Here is an 18,463-nt window from a genome sequence, read left to right on the forward strand (position 1 = left end):
ACAGCACTACTTTCACCCAAAGTAGCTGTTGCCACATGATTATTTTATACTTTGTCACAAGGTCTTCAATGAGTGAGGTAAAGTGGTTTTGGAGTGTTCAATAACAATGGAATAGCAAGGTATTATCTTGCAGGCAATGACTTCAATGTATTGACTAGATACTGGCTGTATTCTTTTATATTGTGATAACAGTGATATACAGCATCTCCATAGTGACCATCTGGTGAAAGGAGTCATGTTGTGTGTGCTTACTGGATATCTCCATCATCAGCAGCATCTTTGTCTGATGTGGGGCTGCAATGGAAAATGTGCACGCACACACACACACACACACGCACACCGTTAGCCCAAGTAATGTCTACAGTCACCATTACAAACCAAAACAGGGCTATCATGTTGCCTTATATGAGCAGTAGCAGAACATCTATCATTAGATCTAAGTGTGTCTATAAATAAAAAACCTTGTATTACTTCCTGTTGTTTGCAGACTCATCAACTGGGTGCTCTGACGCACTGTGAGTATAGAGGAGTTGTTGAGAAAAGCTGAATACATGATGCCTAGATTTGCTGTTGATGTATGTACTCTGTTATTGTGTCTTGGTGCAGTTGTGGCATATTAGGTTGTGTATTTGTGACATGTTGGGCGCGTTGGAGCGGCTCACTTTTGTCAAGTGACCATTGTTGGCTTTCAAAGTGTTGCATTATGGGGACAAAAACTGCCCGACTTGCGTCTACATGTCGACTGCATGAACATTTTTTTTACATAAGTCATGTGTTCAATAGTCATGAGGTTTTTGACTGCAGTCGACTTTGAGTTTCTGCAGTTGCTTTTCACCAACTTCATCCGGCAGCCATCGTCTACATTGTTTGAGGCTCTATAGCCAACCAATCATTAGAGTGTTTTTGTTTGACGCGCGTGAACGTGACCAAAGATGTGACTAAAACAGTAACTGTAGAAACGGCCCATGGAGTTGGTGGAATAATCCTTTAATTCATGGCCACTTACTCAGCTGGGCCAGGGGCGCTTTAATTAGGTTAGGTGGCAATGACCGACAGATCTCATCCCCATAAAAGGAGGAAACCGCCATCGCCTGATCTCGCTGCATTCTCTTCCTTAACTCCGATTTCTCCAGAAGTTCTGTGCGTCCCCATGAATCCACCGACTCTGTTACCTTTCATCTGAACTATCTGTGGCGATCGGGAGAGTGGGCCATCAGTTATTGTTTGTAGTTATTACCGCGGAGCGCGGCTTGGAGCGCCCGCTTCAAACATATTGTGTAATGTGAATTGTCAATGATCACGGCCCTACGGATCCTCATAGGCCAATTATGCAATCGATATGGTTAATATGTAATGAAATTAATTACATGTACACATGAAGACAATTGAAAGGGTGAAATGAGAAACGTCATTGTTTGCTAACTGATCGATTTTGATATCAAACTAATGGGGATTATAGATTGAATAACCATTCACTGTTTGTGTTCTTTCATGATTATGATAAATAGTTACGAGCCTAAGTGACTCACGGATTATGACTATTTAATTCTTAATGAACTGGATTGTTGAATTCCCTAATTATGTTAAAGCTTGTTATGATTTGATCTTTGATTATGAATTTGATTGGATACATGTTATTTTGTTTCCTTTGTTATGCAGCACAGACTGCTCAGTAAATATACCACTTTATGGTTAAAGGAATTCCTGCCTCAGTCTCATCCATTCCTCTGTCACCTGACACGTGACCACCTGTTCACCTTCACTGTCAGTCATCCTACCTGTCCAGCTACCCACACAGATTCCACTAATATTTCAGTAACCAACCGCAATTGCCACAATTCATGTACTGTATACAGGAACTCTCTCTCACCAATTGATTGTACAATGTAAATATATTTTCTGATTGTTTGTGTATACTATGGGGATCGGAGATGTGTTATTTTGACATTATAAAGAACCACTTTTACCAACAATGGCAACACTGCCATGTTGCACTGAGCTTTGCTGTTGCTAAACCACGTCAATAGCTAGGTGTCCATACAATATTCATGTGAATATTTTAAAATCTGTTTACGGAAAAATGTTCTGTTTCCATCAGACCTATAATTCCGATTTTTATCCAACATGCTTTACTCGCATAAAAAAGTTGTCTGGAAACCTGGTGACTGTCCAACTTTTGGCTGTCACAGATGCACCTCTCCTGACTTCATTCCAGACTTTTGTCGGTGGCTTTCACCTTACCACTCAAATGTTCCCATTGTGTAGGTTGTGACAATTGTGTAGGTGTGAGGTATTAGCGTAATAATTAAAAGATAAAGGAGAATGGATGACAGGAGCTCAGTCTGTCCTTGAGAGAAGGGGAGGAGGAGCTAGAATATTTTGCTGTGTTGTTGATAAGCCCTGCACGGGATGCATATCTAATTATACTGAACACCACAGACATGTCCTAGACAGGCTGTGCTCCACCACAGAAAATTGGCTAGTGTTGATTTCAGTGTAACATTTACTGTGTTGATTTAGGAGTTACCTAAACTCTGTAAGTGTTAAATTAACTCATTAATGGTCAAATAACCCCAGTGTTGGTGTTAATAACAGTGATGAGTGTGATTGTGTCAGTTCTACTCTGTGGATAGTAAAAACGCTCCCATCAAAACCATGCCTGTCATTATCAGATTTCCCAGCGTGCTCTACTGCAGGTAGATAGTTTTAGGATTGTTCATTGACTGATTGATTAATAATATGTTACCCAAAGATATATACCAATATTTTACGAATCCAATCAGTTAGTTAGATTTATTGCACCTGTTACTGTAATGGTTGTTCCAGTATAAATGGTTTAGGTAGTCTCCTCACAATGTTTCTAACCATGTCATTCTGAATGCAGGTTGCAGGTGAAGAAAATTCCAACTGTTGGATGTCTTGACTCTAGCTGGATTCCAATAGGAATTACATCACCTTACAAGGCAGCATAATTTGACTGTCAGGCCTGATGTGGCTTGTAAACAAAGAGGTTCCTAACACCTCTGTGTCAGGGTAAAACCTGGCTGTTAACTTCTCAAATCAAATCAAATTTTATTTGTCACATACACATGGTGAGCAGATGTTAATGCGAGTGTAGCGAAATGCTTGTGCTTCTAGTTCCGACAATGCAGTAATAACCAACAAGTAATCTAACTAACAATTCCAAAACTACTGTCTTATACACAGTGTAAGGGGATAAAGAATATGTACATAAAGATATATGAATGAGTGATGGTACAGAGCAGCATAGGCAAGATACAGTAGATGGTATCGAGTACAGTATATACATATGAGATGAGTATGTAAACAAAGTGGCATAGTTAAAGTGGCTAGTGATACATGTATTACATAAGGATGCAGTAGATGATATAGAGTACAGTATATACGTATACATATGAGATGAATAATGTAGGGTATGTAAACATTATATTAGGCAGCATTGTTTAAAGTGGCTAGTGATATATTTTACATAATTTCCCATCAATTCCCATTATTAAAGTGGCTGGAGTTGAGTCAGTGTGTTGGCAGCAGCCACTCAATGTTAGTGGTTGCTGTTTAACAGTCTGATGGCCTTGAGATAGAAGCTGTTTTTCAGTCTCTCGGTCCCAGCTTTGATGCACCTGTACTGACCTCGCCTTCTGGATGATAGCGGGGTGAACAGGCAGTGGCTCGGGTGGTTGTTGTTCTTGATGATCTTTATGGCCTTCCTTTAACATCGGGTGGTGTAGGTGTCCTGGAGGGCAGGTAGTTTGCCCCAGGTGATGCGTTGTGCTGACCTCACTACCCTCTGGAGAGCCTTACGGTTGTGGGCGGAGCAGTTGCCGTACCAGGCGGTGATACAGCCCGCCAGGATGCTCTCGATTGTGCATCTGTAGAAGTTTGTGAGTGCTTTTGGTGACAAGCCAAATTCTTCAGCCTCCTGAGGTTGAAGAGGCGCTGCTGCGCCTTCTTCACGATAATGTCTGTGTGAGTGGACCAATTCAGTTTGTCTGTGATGTGTATGCCGAGGAACTTAAAACTTACTACCCTCTCCACTACTGTTCCATCGATGTGGATAGGGGGGTGTTCCCTCTACTGTTTCCTGAAGTCCACAATCATCTCCTTAGTTTTGTTGATGTTGAGTGTGAGGTTATTTTCCTGACACCACACTCCGAGGGCCCTCACCTCATCCCTGTAGGCCGTCTTGTCGTTGTTGGTAATCAAGCCTACCACTGTTGTGTCGTCCGCAAACTTGATGACTGAGTTGGAGGCGTGCGTGGTCACGCAGTCGTGGGTGAACAGGGAGTACAGGAGAGGGCTCAGAACGCACCCTTGTGGGGCCCCAGTGTTGAGGATCAGCGGGTGGAGGTGTTGTTGCCTACCCTCACCACCTGGGGGCGGCCCGTCAGGAAGTCCAGTACCCAGTTGCACAGGGCGGGGTCGAGACCCAGGGTCTCGAGCTTGATGACGAGCTTGGAGGGTACTATGGTGTTAAATGCAGAGGTGTAGTCGATGAACAGCATTCTCACATAGGTATTCCTCTTGTCCAGATAGGTTAGGGCAGTGTGCAGTGTGGTTGAGATTGCATCGTCTGTGGACCTATTTGGGCAGTAAGCAAATTGGAGTGGGTCTAGGGTGTCAGGTAGGGTAGAGGTGATATGGTCCTTGACTAGTCTCTCAAAGCACTTCATGATGACGGAAGTGAGTGCTACGGGGCGGTAGTCGTTTAGCTCAGTTACCTTAGCTTTCTTGGGAACAGGAACAATGGTGGCCCTCTTGAAGCATGTGGGAACAGCAGACTGGTATAGGGATTGATTGAATATGTCCGTAAACACACCAGCCAGCTGGTCTGTGCCGTCTGAGCCTGCAGCCTTGCGAGGGTTAACACGTTTAAATGTTTTACTCACCTCGGCTGCAGTGAAGGAGAGTCCGCATGTTTTCATTGCAGGCCGTGTCAGTGGCACTGTATTGTCCTCAAAGCGGGCAAAAAAGTTATTTAGTCTGCCTGGGAGCAAGACATCCTGGTCCGTGACTGGGCTGGTTTTCTTTTTGCAGTCTGTGATTGACTGTAGACCCTGCCACATACCTCTTGTGTGTGAGCCTTTGAATTGAGATTCTACTTTGTCTCTATACTGACGCTTAGCTTGTTTGATAGCCTTGCGGAGGGAATAGCTGCACTGTTTGTATTCGGTCATGTTACCAGTCACCTTGCCCTGATTAAAAGCAGTGGTTCGCGCTTTCAGTTTCACGCAAATGCTGCCATCAATCCACGGTTTCTGGTTAGGTAATGTTTTAATCGTTGCTATGGGAACGACATCTTCAACGCACATTCTAATGAACTCGCACACCGAATCAGCGTATTTGTCAGTGTTGTTGTCTTACGCAATACGAAACATATCCCAGTCCACGTGATGGAAGCAGTCTTGGAGTGTGGAATCAGCTTGGTCGGACCAGCGTTGGACAGACCTCAGCGTGGGAGCTTCTTGTTTTAGTTTCTGTCTGTAGGCAGGGATCAGCAAAATGGAGTCATGGTCAGCTTTTCCGAAAGGAGGGCGGGGCAGGGCCTTATATGCGTTGCGGAAGTTAGAATAACAATGATCCAAGGTTTTGCCAGCCCTGGTTGCGCAATCGAAATGCTGATACAATTTAGGGAGTCTTGTTTTCAGATTAGCCTTGTTAAAATCCCCAGCTACAATGAATGCAGCCTCAGGATGTATGGATTCCAGTTTGCAAAGAGTCAAATAAAGTTCATTCAGAGCCATCGATGTGTCTGCTTGGGGGGGAATATATACGGCTGTGATTATAATCGAAGAGAATTCTCTTGGTAGATAATGCGGTCGACATTTGATTGTGAGGAATTAGAAATCAGGTGAACAGAAGGATTTGAGTTCCTGTATGTTTCTGTGATCACACCACGTCTCGTTAGCCATAAGGCATGCGCCCCCGCCCCTCTTCTTACCAGAAAGATGTTTGTTTCTGTCGGCGCGATGCGTGGAGAAACCCGCTGGCTGCACCGCCTCCGATAGCGTCTCTCCAGGGAGCCATGTTTCCGTGAAGCAAAGAACGTTACAGGGGTGACAGGGGGCAGTAATTTTCACGTCCGGATGAAATGCATGCCCAAATTCAACTGTCTGCTACTCATCCCCAGAAGATAAGATATGCATATTATTAGTAAATTTGGATAGAAAACACTCTGAAGTTTCGAAAACTGTTTGAATCATGTCTGTGTATAACAGAACTTATTTAGCAGGCGAAACCGAGGACAAAACTTTCCGAATTTTCTTTTGAGGTCACTCTCTTTTCAATGGGTTTTCATTCGGAATCCAGATTTCTAAGGGTCCTTCTTGCAGTTCTTATCACTTCCACTGGATGTCAACAGTCTTTAGAAATTGGTTGAGGTTTTTCCTTTGTGTAATGAAGAAGTACGGCCATCTTGAACGAGGGTAACTTGAAGTGTACTGTCAGATAGAGGCGCGTGACCAGAAAGCATGCTGTTTTCCTCCTGTATTGAACACAGATCATCCCGTCTTCAATTTTATCGATTATTTACGTTGAAAAATACCTAAAGTTGTATTACAAAAGTAGTTTGAAATGTTTTGGCAAAGTTTACAGGTAACTTTTGAGATATTTTGTAGTCACGTTGCGCAAGTTGGAACCGGTGTCTTTCTGGATCAAACGTGCCAAATAAATTGACATTTTGGATATATATCGACGGAATTTTTCGAACAAAAAGACCATTTGTGATGTTTATGGGACATATTGGAGTGCTAACGAAAGAAGCTCATCAAAGGTAAGGCATGAATTATATTTTTATTTCTGTGTTTTGTGTCGCATCTGCAGGGTTGAAATATGCTTTTCTCTCTTTGTTTACTATGGTGCTATCCTCAGATAATAGCATCTTTTGCTTTCGCCGAAAAGCCTTTTTGAAATCTGACATGTTGGCTGGATTCACAACAAGTATAGCTTTAATTTGCTATCTTGCATGTGTGATTTCATGAAAGTTAGATTTTTATAGTAATTTATTTGAATTTCGCGCTCTGCATTTTCTCTGGCTTTTGGCCAGGTGGGACGCTACCGTCCCACATATCCCAGAGAGGTTCAACTAAAGCATTATGATATATTTAATGTACTGTCCTAAAGAGTTCAAATGTAATGATAATATATAGAAGTGTTGTACCAGTTTAAGTGGTCTATGTTTATGTTAATTAAAGATTGAGCATGTCTGTTGCTAGTCCTGAAGTCTTTGTAAAAGCATAAGAACATGTGTCAGTGAAGACTTGTTAATGTTTAATCCAACATGAGTGACCTTGTCGAGTGATACGAACCTCTGCGTAATGGTTAAAATACTATGAGGTGTTACTACAAAACAGTATAAAGTGTTAATTCCCTAAAACTGACAAAATGTAACAGCATCAGCACTAAGCACAGTGTTAATTTAACAGTGAAAAGTGTGAACCAATTATACACTGGTCCAGTGTTAAATCAACATGACAATGTTAAATTTAACTTGCTGTGAGTGATTAAACAGTGGATTAGGTGGGGTGGTCCCTGGAGATTAAGGGGTGAATCCTAATGCCCATTTAAATAACAATTTCACTTCGGACCTGAAGGATTCGGACCTGAAGTTGGGAGTAAGGTGTAGCAGTGAGAGAACATTTACCTAATAACACCATAAGTGGAGCTTGTGCTGAGGTCTCATGTGGGACACTAAGCTCAGATACCAGTCTACGGCCTACAGATACCAGTCTACTGTCTACAGTGTAGACTTATTAATAATTTACATTATGCATGAGCTGTAAAATCACTTTGTATAAAAAACACAACTGCATTATTGCTTTAGTCTCCCAGTCCCTGCACAAAATAGTAATTATAAGAGCCTAAAGGTATGGTTTACAGACTGTATACTGTATAGCACTGCCTCAAAGGGACAAAGTACAGAGACACACTCATTTCTCCTTTGAACTACTATGCACTGCTGCCCATCAAGTGTACACTAATTATATTTCTGACACTACCTCATACACAACCACAGCCCCTAAAATATCTAAGAGGTTACTACACTAACGGTCATCTGGGATGCAACAGAACAACCACAGGTTAGCAGCTATAACCTTGGTGTTCTAGATGTGATGCTTATTAAGGACAAAACCTCCCTCTCTACAGATCTCTAAAGGAAACCTACAGACCGGAACACCCTCCTTCGAGGTGACAGCTTTCATTCTTGTCCACTTATCAAAACTCTCCCTGTAAGTCCATTCAGCCGCATCGGAAGAATATGCCGCTCTGATGCTTCTTACCAGAGACAGACCACAGACCTCGCACAAAAGTGTAATGAAAGAGGGTACAAAGACCAATTGGGTAAAACATGCCAATGATCGTTTTGAAGGGTAGGAAAGCCTTAAACCAAAAGTAAAAGAAAAAGCAGGACGTGTCCCATCATGCTTCACCCAATATGCACCATTGGGGAAGGCATTTAAGGACATTATCAGGAAGCACTGGTACATTATTGATACTGACTCACGATTAAAACTGATCATTAAATATCCCCCATGTATGGTCTTTAAAAGAACCCCAAACATGAGAGGCATTGTGGTCAACTCTGATTATCCACCTGAGAAATAGGACACTTTCTTGGACGGTTACGGTTTCAAATCAAAGGCCTGATTACCTTCATGTCCACCAATGTTGTTTACATGTTGAAATGTCCCGGTGGTCTGTCTTACATAGGGAAAACCCATAGATGCCTTAAGATCTGGATCAGTGAGCACCGCAGCAATATACGGACAGGTGAGACAAAAAAACCTGGTTGCATTTGGAATAGAAATGGTCAAGATGTCACACCGGGGAGGGGACACAGAGGAATCTTCTTCAAAGTGAATCTTTCTGACTCCACAGGCTCAACACATTGTCTCCTCTTGGCCTTAACGAGGAGTTCGACTTGATGGCTGTGTGGCATTATTGAGTAGCTTGGATGAATAAGGTGCCCAGAGTAAACTACCTGCTACTCATGCCCAGAAGCTAACATATGCCTAGTATTAGTAGATTTGGATAGAAAACACTCTGAAGTTTCTAAAACCGTTTGAATGATGTCTGTGAGTATTACAGAACTCATATGGCAGGCAGAAACCTGAGAAAAAATCCAACCAGGAAGTGGGAAATCTGAGGTTTGTAGTTTTTCAACTCTTTGCCTATCCAATATAGTGTAAATTTGGTCCGATTGCACTTCCTAAGGCTTCCACTAGATGTCAACAGTCTTTAGAACCTTGTTTGAGGCTTTTACTGTGGAGGAGGGAATGAGAGCTGATTGAGTCAGGTGTCTGGCAGAGTGCCATGAGCTCATTCAGGCGTGCTCCTGTGTGAGGTAGCTGCGTTCCATCGCATTTCTAAAGACAAAGCAATTCTGGAACATTATTGAAGATATATGTTACAAACATCCTAAGGATTGATTCTATACATCATTTGACATGTTTCTATGAACTGTAATGGATTTTTTTGACTGTCTGGCCTGAGCTTCGTGAATTTGGATTTTTGAACTCAAGGCGTGAGCAAAAAGGAGGTATTTGGACATAAATGATGGACTCTATCGAACAAAACAAACATTTATTGTGGAACTGGGATTCCTGGGAGTGCATTATGATAAAGATCAAAGGTACGTGAATATTTATAATGCTATTTCTGATTTCTGTTGACTCCACAACATGGTGGATATCTGTATGGCTTGTTTTTGTGTCTGAGCGCCGTACTCAGATTATTGCATGGTGTGCTTTTTCGGTAAAGCTTTTTGAAATCTGACACAGCGGTTGCATTAAGGGGAAGTTTATCTAAAGTTCCATGCATAGCACTTGTATTTTCATCAACATTTATGATGAGTATTTCTGTAAATTGATGTGGCTCTCTGCAAAATCACCGGATGTTTTGGAAGCAAAACATTACTGAATGTAACGCGCCAATGTAAACTGAGATTTATCGAACAAAACATACATGTATTGTGTAACATGAAGTACTATGAATGTCATCTGATGAAGATCATCAAAGGTTAGTGATTAATTTTCTCTCTATTTCTGTTTTTTGTGACTCCTCTCTTTGGCTGGAAAAATGGCTGTGTTTTTCTGTGACTATGTACTGACCTAACATAATAGTTTGGTGTGCTTTCGTCGTAAAGCCTTTTTGAAATCGGACACCGTCTCTCAAGTTTATCTTTAAAATGGTGTTAAATAGTTGTATGTTTGAGGAATTTTAATTATGAGATTTCTTTAGTTTGAATTTGGCACCCTGCAATTTCACTAGCTGTTGTCATGTCAATCCCGTGAGCGGGATCTAAGCCATAAGAAGTTTTTATAACTCCAAAATGTCCAAACTACTGTTTTTATCCTAATTGAATAGTGTGTTTTTATATATTACTGTAAATATTGATCACATTCCCTGTGTATGGTCATATACACTGTATTCGGAAAGTATTCGAACCCCTTGACTTTTTCTAAAATTGATTTTTTTTATCCTCATCAATCCACAACAATACCCCATAATGGCAAAGCAAAAACAAGGTTTTTAGACATTTTTGCAAATGTATAATACAAAAAAAAAATGGAAATATTACATTTACATAAGTATTCAGACACTTTACTCAGTACTTTGTTGTAACACTTTTGGCAGTGATTACAGCCTCGAGTCTTATTGAGTATGACACTTCAAGCTTGGCACACGTATTTGTGGCGTTTCTCCCATTCTTCTATGCAGATCCTCTCAAGCTCAATCAGGTTAGATGGGGAGTGTTGCTGCACAGCTATTTTCAGGTCTCTCCAGAAATGTTAGATTGGGTTCAAGTCCGGGCTCTGGCTCGGCCACTCAAGGACATTCAGAGACTTGTCCCGAAGCCACTCCTGCGATGTCTTGGATCTGTGCTTAGGGTCGCTGTCCTGTTGGAAGGTGAACATTCACCCACATTCTGAGGTCCTGAGAGCTCTGGAGCAGGTTTTCATCAAGGATCTCTGTACTTTGCTGTGTTCATTTTTCCCTCGATCCTGACTAGTCTCCCAGTCCCTGCCACTGAAAAACATCCCCACAGCATGATGCTACCACCACCATGCTTCACCATAGGGATGGTTCTAGATTTCCTCCAGATATGACGCTTGACATTCAGGGCAAAGAGTTCAATCTTGGTTTCATCAGACCAGAGAATCTAGTTTCTCATTTTCTGAGAGTCCCTTAAGTGCCTTTTTGGCAAACTCAAAGCGGGCCTTCTTGTGCCTTTTACTGAGGAGTGGCTTCCATCACACCACTCTACCATAAAAGCCTGATTGGTGGAGTGCTGCAGAGATGGGAGAACGTTCCAGAAGGACGACCATCTCCACAGAGGAGCTCTGGAGCATTGTCAGACTGACGGGTTCTTGGTCACCACCAAGGCTCTTTTCCCACAATTGCTCAGTTTGGCTGGGCAGCTAGCTCTAGGAACAGTCTTGGTGGTTCCAAACTTTTTTTTAAAGAATAATGGAGGCCACTGTGTGCTTGGAGACCATCAACACTGCAGACATGTTTTGGTACCCTTCCCCAGATCTGTGCCTCGACACAATCCTGTCCCGGAGCGCTATGGACAATATCTTCAACCTCATGGCTTGATTTTTACCCTGACAGGCACCGTCAGCTGTGGAACCTTATATAGACAGGTGTGTGCCTTTCCAAATCATGTCCAATCAATTGAATTTACCATAGTTGTAGAAACAGATCATCAAGGATGATCAATGAAACAGGATGCACCTGAGCTCAATTTCGAGTCTCATAGCAAAGGGTCTCAATACTTATGTAAATAAGGTCTTTCTGTTATATAATTTTAATACATTTGCAAAAATGTCTAAAAACCAGTTTTTCGCTTTGTCTTTATGGGGTATTGTGTGTAGATGGATGAGGAAAAAAACATATTTAATACATTTTAGAATAAGGCTCTAATGTAACTGTAACGGCGTTCTTCTTTTGTTGAAGGAGAGTCGGACCGAAATGCAGCGTGTAGGTTACTCATGTTTATTTAGAAAGACAAACGAACGAACTATACACGAATAACTAAATAAATACAAAACAACAAACAGAACGTGAAACCTATTACAGCCTGACTGGTGCACACTACACAGAGACAGGAACAATCACCCACGAAATACAAGGCGAAAACCAGGCTACCTAAATACGGTTCCCAATCAGCGACAACGAGAATCACCTGACTCTGATTGAGAACCGCCTCAGGCAGCCAAACCTATTTAACACACACACACACACACACCCCTAATCAACTACAATCCCAAACACTACAAACCCCAATACGAAAATACAATACATAATAACCCCATGTCACACCCTGGTCTGACTAACTAATAAACTAAAACACAAAATACTAAGACCAAGGCGTGACAGTAACAAAATGTGGAAAAAGTCAAGGGTTCTGAATACTTTCCGAAGGCACTGTATTTTTATACATTGTGAACCTAATGTTACATATTTTTACCTCCCAGGAAGTGATGTCACTGAGTACTGCCCCTATATATAAGACCTTCCACCACCACCTGAGATATGGATGTCTGATGAAGACTTCAGGTTGTCCTAGTAAATCACCCGGGAGCATGAGTATTAGCGTGCAGCATTTTCCTTTGTTTTTCAGTCTGGGTGAAACACATGTATTTATTAATTACTCTGGGAACCCTGGCCTGCTGAGGGATTACTGATGTTTCCTGGATTCTGTCAGCAGGTACACACACAAGCATGCTCGCACGCATGCACATACACAAACAGCTTAGCATAGTACAGAGTTGAGTGTTTTATTAGAGAAAGTAGCAGAGCAGGACAGAGGGATTATCCAATGACAGGGCAGGGACACCAGCAGTGTTTGTGTGTGTGTGTGTGTGTGTGTGTGTGTGTGTGTGTGAGTGGGTCATGCTGTGAGTGATATCATTGATGGATGGAAAGTTGAGCTGTTGTGACGGGGAAGCATTGCATATTCAAATGTATCCTGCTGTGTGTATGTGTGTCTGTGTCTCTGTGTCTGTGTGAGAGTGAGTGAGTGAAAGAGTGTTGCCAGAGAAATAAACACTGTGTATGGCCTACTGGGAAATGCCTTCTAAACATGATGTTGATGTGCTGTTTATCAGTGACTCCTGATCATATTGTGCCGACCTGGATTACACCTAGAACTATGGCAATGTTCCTGTGATTCAACACATTCACATACCTGTCATCTCCCTCTGAGTCCAGGCTGGGCAAACTGCAGACAATAGAAAGGGAGGAGAAAAAAAGAGGTCAATATATCTCAAATATATATATATATAAAATATATATATATATATCAAACTATGAACACTTGCAGTTACAGAAGTATATATATTACAGAAGTTTAGTATAGCTACTCTACTGTAGGGTGTCAGCAAATATAATTACAAGGTCTAGGTCTTCGTCTGTCTGGTTAGCTAGTTACAGGATAGCTAGGTCTTCGTCTGTGTCTGGTTAGCTAGTTACAGGATAGCTAGGTCTTCGTCTGTGTCTGGTTAGCTAGTTACAGGATAGCTAGGTCTTCATCTGTGTCTGGTTAGCTAGTTACAGGATAACTAGGTCTTCAGCCAGCATGGAACAAAACTCCTACGCAGTTATGTCAACACATCTGTTAGTACTGCTGTGCACCACATCACATATGCCAAATAGGTGACTGTAATATATACTTTTATATCATTGATGCATTTTAATTATTGTTTGATTTGCTTTGTGCATCACCACATTCGATTGAGACTATTTTACTGCAACACTGCACACTGCATCCAAATTGCATGACATAGGTGTATCAAAGAGCTGTCAGTCAAGGTGAGATCATGAATATAAGTTCCCCGCCCACTCAGCCTGTCTTTTCAAACTTCCTGGTCGTTAGCCATGAGAGAAAATGTATATATATATATATTTTTTGCCCATCGACCAACAACCCCTTTGGGAGGACAAATATACCCATTGTTTTATAGGTTTTACAGAAGTTACATAGCAAGAATAAAGTAATTTGATATTTTGATATACATTACATCTGGATAGATAGTACTAGAGCTTTTAAACTCACCTCCAGGAAACACTGTCCATCCCACCTATCACCTTAACCCCACCCCTCAGCTACTCTCCGTCCATCCCACCTATCACCTTAACTCCACCACTCAGCTACTCTCAGTCCATCCCACCTATCACCTTAACCCCACGCCTCAACTACTCTCAGTCCATCCCATCTATCACCTTAACCCCACCCCTCAGCAACTCTCCATCCATCCCATCTATCACCTTAACCCCACCAATCAGCAACTTTCCGTCCATCCCACCTATCACCTTAACCCCACCCCTCAACTACTCTCAGTCCATCCCATCTATCACCTTAACCCCACCCCTCAGCAACTCTCCGTCCATCCCATCTATCACCTTAACCCCACCCCTCAGCAACTCTCCGTCCATCCCACCTATCACCTTAACCCCACCCCTCAGCGACTCTCAGTCCATCCCATCTATCTCTGTAAACCGCCCTCTTATGATTTACATGTGCCATATAGGTCAAAAAGTACTTTTCAGGACCTTTAATATCTGTCTTGCATGTACATTGATTGATTAATCTTATGCTACACAAAGATAAATAGCATATATTTTCTATACTAATCCAATCAGTTTGATGTATTGCACCCGTTACTGAAATGGTTGTCCCAATTTAAATAGTTAGTCTTCTTATCAACTTTCCTACCAGTCATTCCATCTGTTTGACAGCCTTATGCTGGCTGGATTGCAATAGCGATTACATATCAATTTGCAAACCAGCATAATGTGTCCTGTAAACCAGGGATTTCCAAACACATCTGTGTTTGGGTAAAACTAGGCCATCAAAGTTAGGCCTTGTGATATATGTATTGCCATACATTTTAATGATGGCATTTGCTTAGGAACTCACCTGGTGAAAGCCACAGACCTCTTACGGATAGGGTCTATTTTTCTCAATTTCCGCCTGACTGACGTACCCAAAGTAAACTGCCTGTTACTGAGGCCCGGAAGCCAGGATATACATATAATTGGTAGCATTGGATAGAGAACACTTTGAAGTTTGTGGAAATGTTAAAATAATGTATGAGACTATAACACAATTGATATGGCAGGCGAAAAACCAACCGGTAATAAAAACATTTTGAGCTCCCAGGATCTTATAATGGAAAGCTATGGGTTCTATGTAATTCCAGCTCCCAGATTGCAATTCATGTGGCTTCCACTGGATGTCAACAGTCTTGTTCATTGTTTCAGGCGTGTTTCTTCAAAAACGAGCAAGAATTTAGAGTTTTTGTACAAAGAGTCACGGTCTGTAGGAACGCGACGAAGGCACTTTTCTATTGAACATACTTCTTATCATATAAAATATTATAGCTTATTTACATTTTAGGGTACATGAGGATTAATAAGAATAGTTTTACTTGTTTGAACAGTTTAGCAGTAGCTTTTTGGACTCCTTTGTCTGCATGTTGAACGAGTGGATTACTGAAATCTGTGGCGGATATAAAGAAGGATTTATCTAACAAAACGACCATTCATGTTGTAGCTGGGACCCTTGGGATTGCAAATCAGAGGAAGGTCTTCACAAGTAAGTGATTTATTTCATCGCTATTTGTGATTTTATGAAGCCTGTGCTGGTTGAAAAAATAGTTGAATAATATGTTAATGTAGGGCTCCATCCTCAAACAATTGCATGGTATGCTTTTGCTGTAAATCCTATTGTAAATTGGACAATGCAGTTAGATTAACTTTAACTTAACTTTTAAACGATTTAAGATACTTGTATGTTCATAAATGAATATTACAATTATTTATTTGAATTGGGCGCCCTCCAATTTCACTGGATGTTGCCGACAGGTGTCACGTTAGTTTAGAAAAATGAGTTCAATAACCATGTCTCTGTCACATATAGTCACGGGTGGTAACTGCAATTCACTCTGGGTAAAAGGAACACTGGGAAATATGCAAATCAGGCCTTACACCACACAGTGTTAAAACAACTCCCCAAAATGATTTACAATAACACTACAGGGGTTAATTTTCACACGCTAACCGCTGTTAGGACTAAGCCAAGTGATTACTCTACAGTACAGCTAATCAAACAACCCAATCAAGTTAATTTGAGCACTTTAAGAGTTGAATGAAGAACACTGCAGAGTTAAATCTTTAACACTTTCAAAAGTGTTATTTTAACACAAGTTAGTTAAAAAAAAGTTAACACAAGGACTCATATGTTCACTGAAAATAGTGTACATTTAACACTTTCAGAGTTAACTGTACACCATTGATTTTGCTGTGCAGGAGACAGTTGTTTGAGTACACCTGGCAAAGTTTGAACTTCCCCAGGCCAGTAGACAGCTGTTTGGGTACCCATCCTAGGCTCATTTCGAATTAGGCCAGTAGATTTTTAGTCTTGACCAGTTGACATGTTCCTGGGTCAGTGTTTCTGATGAAGTGAGATGACAGCCAGAGAAGTGAGAGCTGAAAATCCAGTATCAGATTACCCAGCCTTAATTCCTAACCTTAACCATTAGGAGGATAGGAAACCATCTGACTCTAGGTGCATCTTCTAGATTCTGCGTTTTCACACCACCAGAGATTTCAAATGGCTGCCTGTCGGGGGGACACAGCCAGGGAACACAGCGGTCACCAAACATTCGAGAAGACTGACATGTAAGAAACTGACAGTATCACACACACGTACCCATAGGAATCCCACCCAGTGGACTACTTTAAAATAGTGGTAGCATGGTGGAAGCCCTCAATGGCGCTGCCCATGGTAAAACGGCCATTTGGCCACTAGAAGCCTCTACCGTTCTCTATTACACACACACACACACACACACACACACACACACACACACACACACACACACACACACACACACACACACACGCACAGTCCCCTGAGCAAGGCAGTTAACCCCCAACAACAACTGCTCTGGTATCCCCTTCCCCCCTCCGTTTCCCGGTCTAAAAAAAGCAAACAAACAATGTGAGGTAGTGTTTTGAGGAGGTGTTAAGACTAGAATGAGCTATGAGGATCAATGTCTTTGTGACTGCAGGATAAAAAACACAGACAGAAACTGAGGGCCACTAAGGCCAAATGACACTGTACTCCAAGTTACTATCACGTTATGCCAACTGACATGGTACTGCAAGAGCTCCCGAGTGGCGCGACACCCCTTGCCAAAGAATCCAGCCACTCAAGCCATAGACTGTTCACTCTGCTACCATCCGACAAACGGTACAGGATGATCGGCTCTTGGACAGACAGGCTCCAAGACATCTTCTACCCCCAAGACATAAGACTGCTAAATAGTCAGTTAATAGTACCTGAACTATCTGCACTGACTCCATCTTGCACTGACCCTGCGCACATTCACTAGACTATAGATACAGTTGAAGTCGGAAGTTTACATACACCTTAGCCAAATACATTTAAACTCAGTTTTTCACAATTCCTGACATTAAAACCTGGTAGAAATTCCTCGTTACGTCAATTAGGATGACCACTTTATTTTAATGTGAAATGTCAGAATGATAGTAGAGAGAATTATATATTTCAGCTTTAATTTCTTTCATCACATTTCCAGTGGGTCAGAAGTTTACATAGTAATTGACTCTATTTGGTAGCATTGCCTTTAAATTGTTTAACTTGGGACAAATGTTTCGAGTAGCCTTCCACAAGCTTCCCACAATAAATTGGGTGAATTTTGGCCCATTCCTCCTGACAGAGCTGGAGTAACTGAGTCAGGTTTGTAGGCCTCCTTTCTCGCACACGCTTTTTCAGTTCTGCCCACAAATTTTCTATAGGATTGAGGTGAGGGCTTTGTGATGCCACTTCAATACCTTGACTTTGTTGTCCTTAAGCCATTTTGCCACGACTTTGGAAGTATGCTTGGGGTCATTGTCCATTTTGAAGATCCATTTGTGACCAAGCTTGAACTTCCTGACTGATGTCTTGAGATGTTGCTTCAATATATCCACATCATTTTCCCTCCCTCATGATGCCATCTATTTTGAAGTGCACCAGTCTCCCCTGCAGCAAAGCACCCCCACAAAAGGATGTTGCCACCCCCGTGCTTCCCGGTTGGGATGGTGTTCTTTGGCTTGCAAGCCTACCCTTTTTTATCCAAACATAACAATGGTCATTATGGCCAAACAGTTCTATTTTTGTTTCATCAGACCAGAGGACATTTCTCCAAATAGTACAATCTTTGTCTCCATGTGCAGTTGCAAACCATAGTCTGGCTTTTTTATGACGGTTTTAGAGCAGTGGCTTCTTCCTAGCTGAGCGGTCTTTCAGGTTATGTCGATATAGGACTTGTTTTACTATGGATATAGATACTTTTGTACCTGTTTCCTCCAGCATCTTCACAAGGTCCTGTGCTGTTGTTCTGGGATTGATTTGCACTTTTTACACAAAAGT

At 41.7% G+C, this 18,463-nt stretch overlaps 1 protein-coding gene across 1 annotated transcript in view; it reads right to left on the minus strand.

Moving 5' to 3' along the window:
• The window catches only part of LOC135556641 (ATP-binding cassette sub-family C member 8-like), a 148,649-nt gene that overhangs the window by 46,540 nt on the left and 83,646 nt on the right, over positions 1-18,463 (minus strand). Inside the window, exons 17-18 of the mRNA XM_064990008.1 lie at positions 13,211-13,243; positions 253-294 (exon numbers count right to left, since the gene is read on the minus strand). Coding sequence (XP_064846080.1) covers positions 253-294; positions 13,211-13,243 — 75 coding nt within the window. The remainder of the gene's footprint in view (positions 1-252; positions 295-13,210; positions 13,244-18,463) is intronic.

Source organism: Oncorhynchus masou, chromosome 15, assembly GCF_036934945.1.
Source record: "Oncorhynchus masou masou isolate Uvic2021 chromosome 15, UVic_Omas_1.1, whole genome shotgun sequence".
In the NCBI taxonomy this organism is placed as follows: Eukaryota; Metazoa; Chordata; class Actinopteri; order Salmoniformes; family Salmonidae; genus Oncorhynchus; species Oncorhynchus masou.